Source organism: Canis lupus, chromosome 7 (genome assembly GCF_003254725.2).
Source record: "Canis lupus dingo isolate Sandy chromosome 7, ASM325472v2, whole genome shotgun sequence".
Lineage (NCBI taxonomy): Eukaryota > Metazoa > Chordata > Mammalia > Carnivora > Canidae > Canis > Canis lupus.
The window spans coordinates 13393242-13409181 of record NC_064249.1 but is presented as its reverse complement, the minus strand read 5'-3'; the positions used below and the strand labels follow the sequence as shown (position 1 = coordinate 13409181).

The 15940-nt window shown below is 53.6% G+C and overlaps 1 protein-coding gene across 1 annotated transcript in view; it reads right to left on the bottom strand.

The window, feature by feature from the left end:
- Positions 1-15290, bottom strand: part of QSOX1 (quiescin sulfhydryl oxidase 1) — a 35521-nt gene extending 20231 nt beyond the window's left edge. Inside the window, exons 1-2 of the mRNA XM_025429949.3 lie at positions 14928-15290; positions 7675-7775 (exon numbers count right to left, since the gene is read on the bottom strand). Coding sequence (XP_025285734.1) covers positions 7675-7775; positions 14928-15186 — 360 coding nt within the window. The 5' untranslated portion in view covers positions 15187-15290. The remainder of the gene's footprint in view (positions 1-7674; positions 7776-14927) is intronic.
- Between the last annotated feature and the right edge of the window lie 650 nt (positions 15291-15940).

Below are 15940 nucleotides of genomic sequence, written 5' to 3'. Positions count from 1 at the left end.
TGCTGATTCTGTCCCCATAGTCTCTGCATCCAATCCCCACCCCCGTGGCTCTGACACACCCAGATAAGTGCAGATGGCGCTTACACACTGTACTAGTGCTGGGCGGTCTCTTTCAAGCACCAGCACCTACCACACAGTGCCCAGAAGATATTCATTGCATGAATGAGTGGATGAGGCTGACCCAACTGATAAAACAAATTCGCCTCATATTTCCCCCAGAAAATGTCAGCTGCCCTCTGAGGCAATCTGTTCTTGGAGGCTGGTGTCTGTCCACTGAGAACCCCCAGCCTGGCACAGCAGAACCCCCGTAAAGGGAGGAGTCTCCAGGTCAAGTCCTGTCCAAGGGTGGGCCTGAGCCCCCAAAGGAACAAGTCTTGTTACAGACAGGTCAACTTAACTCACCACTTTGTCTTCTTTCCCCATGTACGTGACACTCCAGGCTCAGTCTGTCACCTCCTTGGGTAGGAGGACAGAGAAAACAAAGGACTACTTATCAGAATCTGGGCTTCTGCCTAAGTAGCAAGCCTGCTGCCAGAGTTCTGGCCTGGGCTCTCTTGAGCTCAGGAGGGAATAAAGTTTAGGTGTCCTGACAGACCGACAGCCATGTAATTGTCTGGCAGAGAGCCTGCTGGCCGGGAAGAGGCCTCCTCCTGAGATCCTCTGGGGCCACCTGTAGCTTCTTTGGACCTCTGCCTGCAACAGCATGGCCATCTGGCCTTATTCCAAGCTCGTGGTTGAGTGCAGGCCCCTGGGTCTACCGGACCTGGGTTCAAGACCTTGCTCTGCTACACTCCTGCTGTGTGACCTTGGACAATCCATTAAACCCTCTGTACCTTCTCATCTTTAAGATGAGGATGACACTATCCACCTTGAAGAATTGCTGTGTGGGTTCAAAGACAATACACTTAAAGTGCTTGTGTCTGGTGCATACAGCAAGGGATCAATAAATGTTAACTGCAGGATTATCATCATCCCCTTCCCTTGTTCCACCTTTTAAACACTAGGAAACACTGATCAGCTAGCATGTGTTTACTCCAGCCATTTGTAGGCAGAAAATTAAAATTGAGGGGCCACCTGCCTACCCCTTCCACAGAGATGGACAGAAGCCACCTATCTCTTCCCACCTGCAACCTTCTCCCATTCCCTCTGACCTTACCTGGCTCCTAACTCCTGCTAACTGCTTTATTCTCTCTCTTTTTTAGACCATCAATATAAACTTTTATTCTGGGTGGAAACCATCCACTGATCTCTGCCACATATATTTATAATAAGCTTCTTTGTGGTGACTGAACAGATTTTGTGTGAAATTATACGTTATCCTAACACTTGTAAAATGCTCACAAATTTCCTGAATTGTGATGAGATCAGGTAGAGAAAGCATGTGAAGGCTTTTATGGACTGACACTGCCACAGTTGTTATTTTCAGGTATGCAAAGCAGCACTTTTCTTCAGCCACCACCAGCTCCCCCATTACTGAAGGCAGCCTCCCCAGCCCCCAGCAAGACAGACCCAGGGGAATGCAAAGACAAAGCCCGTGGAGTGTAGAGCTACGGGAAGGCCTCCCATGTCCCTCCATGTACCCCTGGGCTGCCACACAGCCTTCCCTTCTGTCCTCAGAAGCCTTGCATCTACCTTCCAGAGCAATGACACCACTGGAGCTCTGGCTCCCACACTTCATGCTCTTAGGAACTTTTTCCTATCACTTAATCTTTCTCCTTTTCTGTCAGCAACTGCCCTATGCCTACAAATAGACTCCAATACTCCTAATCTAATTTCTTAAAAAAAAAAAAAAAAGTACAGGAAGTGACGGCAGATGGGAATAGAGAGAGGCCTTCCTTCCTCCTCCAGTTCATGTCCTGTTTCCCTGTGCTGCCAAATTTCCCAAAGTAGTGTCTGCTCTCCCCCTCCGACCACCCCTCTTCACAGCCATGAGCAGCTGGCCGTGTCTCATGGCATCCCCCCACCTCGCACCCCTCCAGCTCAGCTGACTCCCTCTGGCCAATCCAATGGCCTCCCCAGCCCCTCCCTGCTTTCTCTGCAGTGTCTGACATTAGCACTGCCAGCCAGGGGCTGTCATTTTTGCACCACATATTCCTGACACTCTTTCTTGGCCTTCATGTTGCCACCTCCCTCGGTTTGCCTGACACTGACCAGGCCTTCTTGGCCACCTCTACGGCCTTCCCCTCGCCCTTGTTCTAGCCTCTCCTCTGGCTCCTCTCTTGTGTCTGCTGCCCCCACGATCTCTTGCCCCCAGTCTCTCCTCCTGCCATGTATCAGCTCTTGACATTCTTCTGTTTAAAAAGCCCTGAGAGGCGTTGTTACAAATGGGGCAGGGGGTGGGTGGGGGTGGGGGGGTCAATTCATGCTTTTGAATGAAGGGGCAAGTGAATGAGTGAACAAACAAGCCTACTGTTGGTCTTCCTTGCCAATGTCATGTACTTGGTCTAAATGATTTGCGATCCGCAATCTGAACCCTCGTCTCAAGTCCTCACCTTTCCCAGACTTCTGTTTCCTCCTGGTGCCTGTCCCACCTCTACTCTCCAAGACCTGGTCACCCCTCCCCCAACCTGTTTCTCCATCCGTGCTCCGTGTCTCACCCCATGTCCTCCCCCTTGTTAACCAGGCCAGCATCTTCTCTTCCCTTGATCCCCACCAGCCAGTCAGTGGACAAGTTCTGTGAATTTGACCTTTGTGATTCTTCAACAGTGCTCTGGGCCAGCTGCCTTGTCCAGACCAGGGCTTACCACCGATTTCCTGGACTCATGCAACCACCCCTACTTGTCCCTTTGTGAGCTCAGAAATTTTAATCCGCTCAATCTTTTCATTCCCCAACTATGTTCCTCATTGTCACTTGGCTTAGTAGCACAGTTCTGGTCTGATCATGTCACTCCTCCTCAAATCTCTTTCATGACTCCCTATTACCAATGAAAAATATCTAAACTTACTACGTTCAAGGCCTTCCAGGATCTGACCCAAATTCTGAAATTTACCTTCCACTGCTCCTCTTCCCTACCCCTCAGCTTTGTTGGGCCTGAACCCTGAACTTTCTTGAGGACAGGACCACACTTTGGCATCTCTGTAAGCCCCACAGTGTCTAAGATATAGAAGTACTCAGAAGACATCTGTTCAATTGCACAGAGAATCTCTGCCCTTTGATCATCTTAGATTCTCATGTGAAAACCATATTAAAATCTAGTCAGGGCACATTTTTGTCCTCCTATTAAAATGCATCCTTCTTAAGTCAGCTGTTGAAGGCGTGTGCCCTCCCCGGGAATACCACCACAACTCCTTGGCAACAGGTAATTAAGATGTCAGCGGTGAGTTTCTTTTTTCCAGGAGTGGTCAGCACCCGGTCCCTTTCCTTCTATCACTTCACACAGGAGCTTCTGCTCTCCCCAACTTTGGTGCTCCTGGAAGACCTTCATGTCTCCCCAGGGGCAGGAGATGGGTCTCTACCAATCCAGTAAGAAGCAACACCAACATCAAGAAGCAACTGCCTTTCTAGGGGTCAAATGAGGCTGAATGGAAAGCATGCTTTCCAGGAGTGACCATTGATGACGCTGAATCCAAGCTTTTAAAACAAGTTTCAAGGAAAATGAGGCAGTCTCCAAACAGCTTATGGTGAGTCCAGGAGGATCCACAAACCGAACCATTGCTGTGCTGGAACTGATTGTGGCGGAGGCAAGAGGAGAGGAGGCAGCTACTGACAGCGGCAAGGGTGGGGTGGGGGGTGCATATCCTTCTTCCAGAGAGAGGCAGGAGTACCCTCCCTGACATCTCACCCTCTAGCAAGAGCCACATAAAGTAATAGTCTAGCCTCTGAACCTCCACACTCTCAGCCCTGAATTCAGGGACCTGCCCTTACTAGGCCCCACTGCCCTGCCTCAGCCCTGCACTGGAGCCTCTGTTCTAGTCAGACCAGTCTTCTCAACATGTCACACAGTTCTGCCCACACAGGGCCTCTGCTCTTAACTCCTCCTCTGCCTGCATTCCTCCTCTCCTAGGCAAACCCAGGTGTCCTTCAACACCAAGTGGAAGTCTTCTTCCGCCAAGTTTCTCTGATAGGTCAGGGAAAGGGTTCTGTAGCCCAGGTGAGCTCCGCTGGCACCCATGGCATACAGATCATTCACTGCCTGCCAGCCAGCTGCTAAGCCCCATGTGCCCCCCAACAATGGCGAGCACGGGCAGGCCCTAGCAAACACTCGCTCAACAGCTGCTCACAGACGGATTGCCTAAATGCAGTGCCCATGGAGGAGCTAGTGTGACTGAGGGACGATGTAGGACAATGGGAAGGAAGCCAAGTAACATGAACTGAACTCCAAGTAATACCACACAGTGTCCTGGCACTCGTGTTAGATCTCACTTCACGTTTGGCAACAGTCCTATTAGGTATAGATATTATCATGCCATATTTTACAAAGAAAACTAAGGCCTGTTGCTGAGGAACTGTCAAACAACTTTCTGAGTCACACACATTATGTACAGTAAGCACTGGAACCAGGATTTGAACCCACGTCAATTACCTCAGAATCTTGCCCAGGGGAGACTTGTGTCCTTGTCACTGCTGATGCTCTCTGTAATCCTGATCCCAGCTGGGCCGTTGGCTACAGGGGTCCTGATGGATCACCTCCCTGAGGGCACTCCTGTGGCCCATGGCAAAGCCTCTCTCTCCTTGGTCCACTGTCTAGGTTCCCAAGCTCCAGCCAGAACTGTTGCGGAGTAGTCTCTCCCTCCCCGACACCTTTGTTTTCTTCCAGCTGGGCTCCAGCTCCCTGATGGGCACCTGATACAGCCAGCTGGCCCTGCAGGGCCGGTGTTTGCTAAACAGGCTGAGCTAGTGGAAGCTGACTGCTTGCTAATGGTTGACAAGGAGCAGGAGGCAGAGAAAAGGGACAATGATACATGTAACTGGGGGTGGCCCAGACTCATGTGTGGGTCTGTCTCCATCATATCAGCAACACTCTCTCTTCCCCTGCTCACCATGTGTCCTGATCTTAGACTTCCCATAGCTTTACAGGTAGGAGTGAGGACAGGTCCAGCCCTGGGGGGGGGGGGGGGGTGGGCAGCAGACAGGGCAACAGGGTTATCACTGGCAGCCTACCAGCAGCCAGGCCAACCTCCAGGGTCTGCATGGCTCTCAGGGAATCCAGGTGTGATGCCTACAGGCACACCAGACTCTCTGGAGCTCTGCAATCTCCTTGAGCAGCATTTCCCAAACGTTCGAAGCAACTACAGCAAATTCAAGATTAGTTAAAAGAACAGTAATAATTGGGACGCCTGGGTGGCTCAGCGGTTGAGCACCTGCCTTCGGCTCAGGTCATGATCCCAGGATCTGGGATCGAGTCCCGCATCGGGCTCCCGGCGAGGAGCCTGTTTCTCCCTCTGTCTGTGTCTCTCATGAATAAATAAATAAATCTTAAAAAAAAAAAAAGAATAGTAGTAGTAGTAAGCTGTAACGATTTAGAGGTAACAGCTAGTATTTTAAAAAATAAATAAGTGGGAAAAGAAATAGTTTTTAAAAAATATATGAAACAGAAAATAGCAGCATGTACTGCAATGAGGAAGAATAAATATTGTTTGAGGACACTTTTGTTTTAGTGATCACATACAAACCAACTTCTGGATCTCACTGTAAAATGAATATATTGTACCACGAGTCATAGTAAAAATGTCTGAAAGCCAGTTGTGTTGGGCATTAGAGCAGAGACCCAGTGGGAGCTAGGACTACTTGCCCCCTGGGCTAGAGTCCTGAGGACAGCTCACTGAGGGCCTCTCCTTGCTGAAACTAAACTGCGGGGCCCAGCCCGTATGGAGGCTGGGGAAGGTCAAGACGACCAGCTCGGGGCCCTCCCAGCTCCCCTCCCACAGCCAGCTGGGCGGTGCAGGAGATGATTAATCACTTGAGGCATTCAGGCTGCGTGTGCTGCGTGACTTGGGTAGGCACTGGGAGCTTCGGGACCTCCGGACTGCCTGAGCCACCTCCCTCATAACCACCAAGCCCCGGCCACTCCCAGGAAGAAATACAAAGCCTCGGGTGCCAGGTCCCACTGAACCCACCGCCACCATCCCCATCCCCAGGATGTCCTGACCTTGACCTAGCACCAATGCCAATCCCGTTCCCAGGGGCTGAAACCCCATGGCCAGTCATCACTGGCTCTTCCAGGCACGCCAGTCTTCCCACAACTTCCCACACAGGGCTACTCACCCTGGCTCATAAAAGCAACAGAGATCCCTGTCCTCCTCTGGATAGTAATTTTAAATATTTTCAGTTACATGTTTCAGGACGTGGATAAAACCATGGCCCTGCCGGGGACGTCTTTTACTTGAAAGGAATGATTGATAAGCAATCCCACTACTGCCACCTTTAAATGATATAGCAGGAGCTGTTCCCTGGACCAGTCTGGTCTCAGCTAAACTTGGGGTCTGGGCCTGACCCACGTGGCAACAAGAATGTAGGAGGGAGCTCTCTGGGGCTGTGGGAATCTTGAACCCAGCAGGATTTCACTGGGTGTGAGGAACAGAAAGGTCACATGGAGTTCGAGCGGGGCATTCTTGCTGGAGTGTAGAGCCTTGCTTTCCAGAAAAATTCTCTTGGAGTAATTAGGCTGAGATATGGTGCTTTCCAGAAAAATTCTCTTGGAGTAATTAGGCTGAGATATGGCTTGTGGTTCTGCATGGAACCTGAGGCCCCTGAACTCAGATATCTTGTTCAGGGGACGGTGCTTGGCATTTTAGCTTTCAGAGGCCTTTCCTGATCATTCTTCGTGGTTACAGAGGAAATGCTTTTCTAGATGTCATTCTGGTAGAAGGAGGCTAATTGTACCTGGAGGTAAAGAGAGAGATTCTGATTCTTTAATTTGGAAGCAAGCTAATTGGATTACAGCTGGGTTTGAGCCCTGGGGAGGGCACTAAGTATAACTGCACGGTCCTGTTACTCTGGGCTTTCCAGGGCCTCCTACTTGAGAGTCTTGGAAGTTGTTCAGATGTTAATTAAGCTGTTGATGCCCCACAGTGGGCAGGGTGTCAGGCAAGGCCTCACTGGAGAGCTGGGGTGATGGAGCCTTCATGTGCTGGGTGTGATGACTCCTGCGACGGGGATCCCTGCTGCCCGAGGCATCGGCATTTGACCACAGGGTGAGGCTACCCTGACAGGTCACTTCTGAGCTACTTGGTCTCAAGGCACTTGCCTGATGAGGATGAAGCCTGCTGGTATTTTCTGGAAGATCATCAGGCCCCCCTGAATCTGATCCTGACCACGGGTGGCTCAGAGCCTGAAGTGGTTTTATAGGGTTAGAGACCTCTACGGCTGGGAGGTCAGGAGGGAGAGGAATTGGAAAGAGGCCCTTAGGAGCTGGGGTTCTCATGAGCCCAGGTGACAGCCACCTCACAGCTCAAATCAGCCCATCACAACTACCCTCCCCTGCCACAGCCCCTTCCCTTATAAAAGGCAGAACATGCCAGGCCAAATGAACCTCCCAATGCACACCCTCCTTCTGCCTCTACAACAGGTGTCTCATCAAACACAGGGGCAGTGCTCCAGGGGCTGTGATTTAAGCAGATCAAGCCCAGAAACATCAGAGGACCCCATGGAGCTCCGATGCCAGGGAAGCATGGGGCAACTGGCAGCACCACACCTGCCAGCCCCACACCTGCTCTCCTCTCCCTTTCACGTACCCTCACGGTTGGGAAGCCAGGGATGTTGAAGTCCCTGCAGACTGCGTTGTTGGTCTCATCAGCACAGTCCAGGGCAGCAAGGTTCAGTGCCGGCCTCCAGTCTGAAAGGAAAAGAAAAACAATTAGGTAAGTAAGAGGGGCTGGCACCTGTCTGCTCACCTCCCCCCAGGTAATACTCCACCCATACCAGTGCCCCCAAGGTTCTCATGAGAAAGGTCATCCATCCCCTTGCTCAGGAAGGTTCTCTGAGATAGCCTGGTCATTCTGTACTCAGTCCATGCTCAGGACATGGCCAAATAGCACAAGCAGTGCTGTCCTCTAATGGTATCTGTGCTCCTCCATTATTCCACAGTGGGGGAGGCCACAGGGGCTGGAGAGAGATGTGAGATGGGCTTGAACCCCTGGGGAGAAACCCTGACATGGCTTCTGTCCCTGCTGGGCTCCAGAAGAGTGATTAGCATGCCTCAGGATGTTTAGAACTCCCCAGTGGATGCTTGGTGAAGACCTCTGCAGCCAGAGGTCCTGGCAGTCAGCCCAGCTTGCATGGGTGGCGCACAGAGTGCTGAGGACTGGCTCCCCTGCTGGAGATGGAAGCAGGAAGCCCAGCGAAGAAGGCATAGGCACCTGGAATCTAGTAACTGCAGGGAAAGGAGCCCTGAGGCCAGAGTCTGGAAGGAGATGAAAAGCTCCCTGAGCTGCCTGGGCACTCCGCTCCTGCCATAGGCCCCAGGCCTCCCTCTGCTGAAACTCTGGCAGAAGAAATTAATGGCACCATTCTGGGCCATGGCCCAAGATCCGTGAAACAGAAAACAGACTTCCCTACTGCACAGGCCGCCGGGGCTCTGATTCTGGCTCAGGTGCCCCTCTGGTAGCTACGGAAGTTCCACTTTACAGCAAGGCCGCTTCAGCTGGAAGGCCAGCCTCCTGCATGTGAAGCCACACACACCATGAGGTGGTGATGGATAGGTGCCTGCCACGTGGCACAGAGCCCAACCGGGGTGAGGACACGGGGGTGACCAGCCCTGGGGACTGAGCACGAGCTTTGCCAGAAAGGGAGAAACTGAGTGGAAGCTTGTTGGTCAGCTGACGGGGCCCCGTGTGAGCAACAAGCCCAGGGCCCTGCTCGCAGCTCCTCCACAGTTATGAGCCTGTCCACCCCCAAGTGCCTCCTGCATCCTCACTGCCTGGCTTCCCTGCTGTGCAGCACACAATAGGTGCTCAGTGACCACTGACTGCGTCACATGGGCCAGGCCCTGGCTCTCAGCAGCCCCAGTGCCGGTACAGCGACTCTCAGCTCTGCCTTAGCCTGGCAGGCCCAAGCCGGGGGTGAAGGTAATGCCCACGACCAGAGCTGCCCAGGTACAGGGTTTGCCCTGGAACACAGACAAGAGCACCTCAGGCCGCCCTTCTGTGCCCTCCTCCCTGCCCAGGGGAGGCCCAGGGGAGAGAGGGAAGCACAGGTCACCCCCTTCCGCCATTTGACACACTCCAGGCTTTGCTCCTTCTATTACACATCTCGGGCTCTGGTCACTTTGTGTGGTGAGACCCACAGAGGAGACTTGGCTACTCTCAAAAGATTAAATCAATGAGACACAAGCATGGAACAGAGCAATTTCTTTTCCATCCACCAGTGAGGGCTGCTGGCAAGGAGTCTCACAAAGCCACGTGGACTCTCCTCTCCAAGAGTGCAGGAGGCCATCCCTTGGGCTGGAGTCAGTGCCTACTGCCCTTGGCACATAAAGGCTGAAGGGACAGGTAGGGGACAGAAGAGACAGTTGGTGCTCAATGGGGACACCCTAGATGACCTCTCTCCGCTGCTGGCCCTGGAGGGGGACACCATTCCCCCTACTTTACAAAAAGCAACTGAAGCCGCCAAGTTGTTCGAGGGCTACCAGACTCAAACCTACTTCTCTTCCCCCTCTGCCTCACCAGGGGCAGAATTACCCCCTCTATTTTTGCTCTTTGCTCTGATCACCACCTTCCCCATGAAAGAGAGAATGGTAAAAACCATGCTGTTCTCAAACACCATACGATTCTCGAACTCAAGCACCTAGTCACTGCCACAGGCTTGGCTCTTAGATGATGAAATCATGCGTACAGAGAGTTTACAAAGAGTCTGTTGCCCTTAACTTATCTCCTTCAACCTACAACTACCCTCGGAAGAAAGACAGGAATTATTATCTCCAGAACTTTTCCCCACTGTAAAAGAAGGATCCGAGAACCATGCCCAAGGTACACATGAATTAATGGTAAATCTGGGATCTGAACCTAGAATTTGAGTCTCTCCTCTAGTCTTTTTTTTTTTTTTTTTTCTCTCCTCTAGTCTTAAGGGGGCCCAAGACAGAAGACAGAGCTGCTCTGCTGGCTGTCCAACCAGGAAAGCCAGAGACGGTGGGGTGGAGGGGGCCCTTCGTAGACCAGGAGGAAAGGTGGTGGCCAGCCCCTTGCTCCTGGGCAGGTCTTTGACTTCTTTATACCTTATATTTATACCTTGATTCCATGTCCCTCCATGAAATGGAACCACTGCCTCTTCTTACCTGTTCCAGCCCCAGGGGGAGGAGGAGGAGGAGGCTGAGGCCAGTCAGGTGCTAAGAGTCTTGGCTAAGCAATGTTTCTCAGGAGTATCACTGTCAATACCTTAACGAGCCATAATGACATATAAAGATCTGGTTTGATTCTAATCACCACGGGCCTGACCATTCATCATTCTAGTAACCGTAGGAGGAATAAAGAGGACCCTTATCTGGGTGCCCACTGGTAATGCAAAGCTGCATTTAGGTAAAGTGCACTGCTGTCAAAGAAGAGGACTGGGTGAGGGAGGCTTTTTAAGTGTCAGGTGACTTAAAACACCACAATGTGCAGGTGTAACACTTAACATTAGCAGTATCAGTCCAGCCCGACTCTTGGGGAGAACGTCTCCTGGTGCAATTACTGCCCTGGCAAAGTGATTTCTCTACTAACAACGGAGTAAATGAGCAAACAGAAAGGGGAAGGGTGTGGACACAAGCATAACTGGGGTAGCTATGGTCTCTGGGGTGGCGAGTGGAGGCACATGTAGCGAGGGGGGGTCAGGGGCTCCATCTGGAGACACAGGGAGTATCCCCACCCCCACTCACCAGTCCAGGAAGGGACATGGACCCAGAGCAGGTTGTGACTTGCGTATAGCTCTAAGTGCCCAAAGCACCATATGTCTTCTTTCTGGGCCTTGTGGGTCAAACGGGGACCAGGATAGATGCTATCTCCTGACCTTTCCAGTTCGAACAACTGTTCAAGTGCTGGATGGCAAACAACTCTCCACAAGAAAAATGACCATGAGTCCTCTGAATGTTAATCAGGCTCCTATTAAGACAAAGGCCAGGGGGATACTTGGGGTGCTCAGTGGATTAGCGCCTGCCTTTGGCCCAGGGCGCGATCCTGGAGTCCCGGGATCGAGTCCCACATCAGGCTCCCAGCATGGAGCCTGCTTCTCCCTCCTCCTGTGTCTCTGCCTCTCTCTCTCATTCTATCATAAAAAAAAATAAAAAAAAAAGAGGCCAGACTCACCCAAAGCAACAAGAGCCACTCAAGTCGAGTGGTCAGAACCAGACCCCCATCCAAGTCTCCAGGAGACCTCCTGATGGGGAATTAGCCCACCTGTGCCATGCTGTCACCACCACATCCCTTCCTCCTTGTTGCAGACTTCTGGGCAGTGAGGTCACGGGATAGACAAAATGCCATCCCTAGCCTTCACACCTGGCTGACACCCCAGGTCTGAGTCCAGAAGAGCCACAGCACCAGCAAAAGGTTTGGTCACTATATTCTCATTTGGAATCTTGTGAGGCTCATGCCATTGGCCTGCGTGAATATTCAGTGGGATCCTACTCTGTGCCAGGCTCTGCGCTAAGGCATCACAGGGGTACACGAGAGGCGGTCTACACCCGTGCAAAAGAAAAGAAGGCAAACCAACACCAGTCAGTGTCACTCAAACATCCATGCCTTATGTCATCTCTGTGGCTTTGCAGAGACCACTTTGTCACCCAGAGTGTCACCCATCTCTCCACCTGCCTATGGTCTAGAGAGAAAGAGATGGGTTCAGGAACCTCGCCCAGCATCTGTACAATCTTGGGCAAGTTACTTATCTGTTAAAAACAAAGAACAATTGATTCCTCAGATATTTTCTCATAAAGGTTATATATAACATAAATGTGTGTGTGTGTGTGTGTGTGTATATACATATACACACAAGTAACAGGAACCTGTAAAGGCCCTTAGCAAAGTGCATTAAGCAAGTGTGTGATCAATAACTGCTTAAATTAAGGCCTGGTGACCAGCTTAGCCCTCTGTGACTGTCCCCCTTCCCTGAGTTCCTACAAGAAATGGTTGAGCCACTCCTTTGGCCTTTTTCAAACACTGCCTCTTACTGTTGCCAATTTTCCTGCTATGTGTAGCTCATTTCCCAAACTGCAATGTAAACAAGGTTTTGCACACAGAGGTCACTTAACAAATATTTACAGATTGATTAGCCAGTGAAGACTAATGAAGATCTAAAAGGAACACAATCAATTTCCCAAACATATGGCGACACAGTGAGAGCCGTCCTGGAATAGAAAGGGATGAACCAGATCTTTAGAAGCCAGTGCCCTGGCCCATGGCAACAATTGCCCCGGAGAACCCATCCCACAAGTCACTGAATAAATGAGCCCTAGCCAGTCCGATTAAATGCCTGAGGCCAGCTGGGCAGGGTTGCAAAAATTTTTCTCTCCCCTCATGACCTTCTACACTCTCGCTGCTCCTACCCCAGATACAGCATTGGCAGAAGGCAGGAGCCACACTCCCACAGGCCCCAGATGATGTTCAAGCCCTCTGCAGGCCCACAGCCATTTTTGAGCCAAGGAGCCTCGAACCTCAGTAAAACAGAGATGATGTGAGAACAACCCTGGCTTCTCAGCGGGGCCTCATCCTTGGAATGGAGTGGGGGCATTCTTATCACTGCAGGCTGACACCAGATTTGGCCAGCACTCTCCCCCAACACGATCTTGTTAAGGAGACTGACCCATCCCAGTGGCTCATGGGAGACCTCTGCTCCCCACCTAAATTTCCTACTTCCCATTGGCTGTGGTTCATCTCCACAGATTTTGATGCTTCCCCTGTCCTTCCTGAGATGAAGCTTCCATTTGCAGTTTTTAGGGGAAGCCTGTCACCCCATGCACTAGGAAAAGACCCCTTTTGGAAGGGGCAGCCCTCAGCCAGGAGTGAGCTGGGTCAGTGTCTGGCTATGCAACTCTTTGGAAAACTGTGGGTTGCAGAAGGCCAAACACATGAGTCAGCTGGAACCTAAACCTTCCCTCCAGGATTCTTAAGATAGAAGAATCTTCTAGATTGAGCTCATCGGCAGCCCTTCAAGACCTCTCATAGCCTCAAGGTAGAAACTGATCTGGGGATTTTTATGATTTTTCAGGCCCACAAGGTCCCCTGAACACTAATGTCCCCTCAGGTGTTTCTGTTCCATGTTCAGCACTCTCGCTTCCTCTTGCCCTGACTAGATGTGTTGACATCACTGAAACAGTGTGAAGAGCTGCTGAGAAATGGCACATTCAGGTGATGGGACCAGAGAGGCATGCTGACAAGTGCCTACATGTACACTGGAGGTAAAACAGTTTATCGGTTTTGTTAAAAATAACGTTCCAGGACCATATGGCTAACAGATGTACACATCTTTCCATCTGGCCACTTCAGTAAGCACTATGCAAGCTGCTCAGGGGAAGCCTGAGTTTGAAAACCAACAGCTACAAATGCACTACCCTATCACGAATGGTTGAGATGATCAAGAAATACCAGGGGTGCCTGGGTGCCTTAGTAGTTTAGATGTCTGCCTTCTGCTCAGGTCGCGATCCTGGGGTCCCATGATCCTCAGGTCAATATCTGAGCCCCAAGTCAGGTTTCCTGCTTGGCAGGTAGTGTGCTTCTCCCCCTCCCCCTGTAACCCTCCCCTGGTTTGTGCTTTCTCTCTCTCTCAAATGAGTAATTAATAATAATAAAAATAATAATGAAAGCTTTAAAAAATGCCAACAGCACAGCATGGAAACAACAGTTCCAGTTCTCTCTCTAGAGAGAGGCCTGTTCCCTCAGATGCCCACAGTTCTCATTCAGTGATCATTCCCTGTCAGGAGCCGGGCTAGGGCCCTAGCACCACAACCAGGAAGTAGCTCCATTCGGAGGCAGCAAATCAGAAGCAAATCACTACCACCACACCCACCAAACACCCACTATCTGGGCTAGGCAGCCTGTGACACCACAGAGATCCTTAAGTCCTGGAAAGGAAACTCTGGGATAATGGAGTCATGTACTTACCCAGGAAGGTGTCAGGCACAGAGTGCGCGTTTGTAAACACTACTCCTATTACCATATTTTTTCAGTTCAGATCTTAAGTGTTTAAAAAAAGAAAGTTTACCATTTCTGTAATAGAGTACACCTTTAAATCTCAATACATTTAGCGGTCTCGTCCTCTCTTTACCCCTCAGACTGTTAGTAAACGAGTGGCATGTCTCACAACGGAGGGGCTCTTGGAATCAGGGAATATGCTGCTGGCGGTCAGGCCGGTGACCAGGAGCATGGAGCGAGGGCCACACACCAAGAGGCTGCCTTCGGTCGCGCATCTGGGTTCATGGGTTAAAACAGAGGGTCTGACAGGGTGGGTGCCTGGCCAAGGGGAAGGGGGAGCATGTGGCCCAGGAGCTGGAGGCCGCAGGTCAGGAGAGGCCTAGAACCGAGACAGGAGAACCGTCTCCAAAGTGAAGCTGAAGAACGACGTCTGTGTGGTAGCAGCCGGGTCAACCGGCCGAGGGGCGCTGGAGGGCGGCGGAGGGAAGCGCCGCTCCCTTCCTCCCCAGCACCGACCCCAGAGCAGCTGCGGGCCCCGGCAGGAAGGTGACCGCCACAGGCGACAGCAGAGCAGGAGGAGGAACAAAGCAGAGGCCGGCGCAGGGACGGGGCAGGGGGCGGCGGAGGGCGGGCAGGGGGCAGAGCAGGTGTGAGGGCCCGGCCCGGCGGTGCGCAGAAGCGCGCCGCAGCCGCCAAGGGAGGCGACCGCGAGGCGCGGGGCCAAAGCACGGAGCTGAGGGCGAGAAGGCCGGCGTGAGGGGGGGATGCGGGGGGCGGGAAGAGCCGGGCGGAGGCGGCTGACGGGGCGGGCGGCGGACGGCGCGGAGAGGCCCGGTGCGGGCAGGGGGAGGGGGTCGGCCCGGGAGGCGCGGGCGCCCCCGCCCGCCTCTCACCTTTGACGTCCTGGGCCAGCGCCTTCCACGTCGGGGCGAAGGCGATGCAGTGGCCGCACCAGGAGGCGAAGAACTCCACGGCCCAGGCGCTGCGGGAACCCAGCACGGCGCCGCGCACCGTGTCCGCCTGCAGCAGCGCCAGCGGGTCGGAGGACGAGTAGAGCGCGGAGCGCGGGGCCGCGCCGGTCGCCGCCAGCAGCAGCAGCAGCGGCAGCAGCCGCGACGGCGGCGGCCCCGAGCGGCAGCCGCACCAGCCCATCCTGCGCCGCGGCGCCCACCTCCGCGCCCCACGGCCGGACGAGTGGGCGCCCCGCCGCTCCGCCGCTCCGCCGGCGTCCGTCGCGGGGAGGAGCCTCGGGACCCCGCCCCCTCCGCCGCCCGGCCCCGCCCTCGACCCCGACCCCTCCCCCGCCCCGCGGAGCTGCGCCAGCCGGTCCCCGCCCCCTCCGCCGTCCGGCCCCGGCCCCGGCCCCGACCCCGCCTCCGCCCCCTCCGCCTCCAGGCCCCGCCCCCTCCGCCTCGCCCCCCAGGCCCCGCCCCCTCCGCCTCGCCCCCCAGGCCCCGCCCCCTCCGCCTCGCCCCCCCAGGCCCCGCCCCCTCCGCCTCGCCCCCCAGGCCCCGCCCCCTCCGCCTCGCCCCCCAGGCCCCGCCCCCTCCGCCGCCCGCCCCTGCCCCGCGGACCCGCGCCCGCCGGTCCCTGCCTCCCGCTGCGGGGGGTGGGGAGGGGGTGCGAGGAGCGCAGCCCCCGCCCAGGAGCCCCCACCCCCAAATCCGAGGGGCGTTCGCCCGGCCGAGACCCGGACCGGTATTCTCGTGGCTGCTGGGAATTTGGCTTCTCACGAGCCCCGTATCTAACGGAAAAGAAGTGAGTTGGAATAGATTGGACCGGTTCATGCTGCACCAAGAAAGTTCTGGAGACCAGTCCACGCAGTTAGGTGGGAGTTGAGAAACAGGTGAAAGAGAAGAGGGAAGGTCTCCGAGTCTGTGATCCTCCTGACCCCACAGGGATGAGA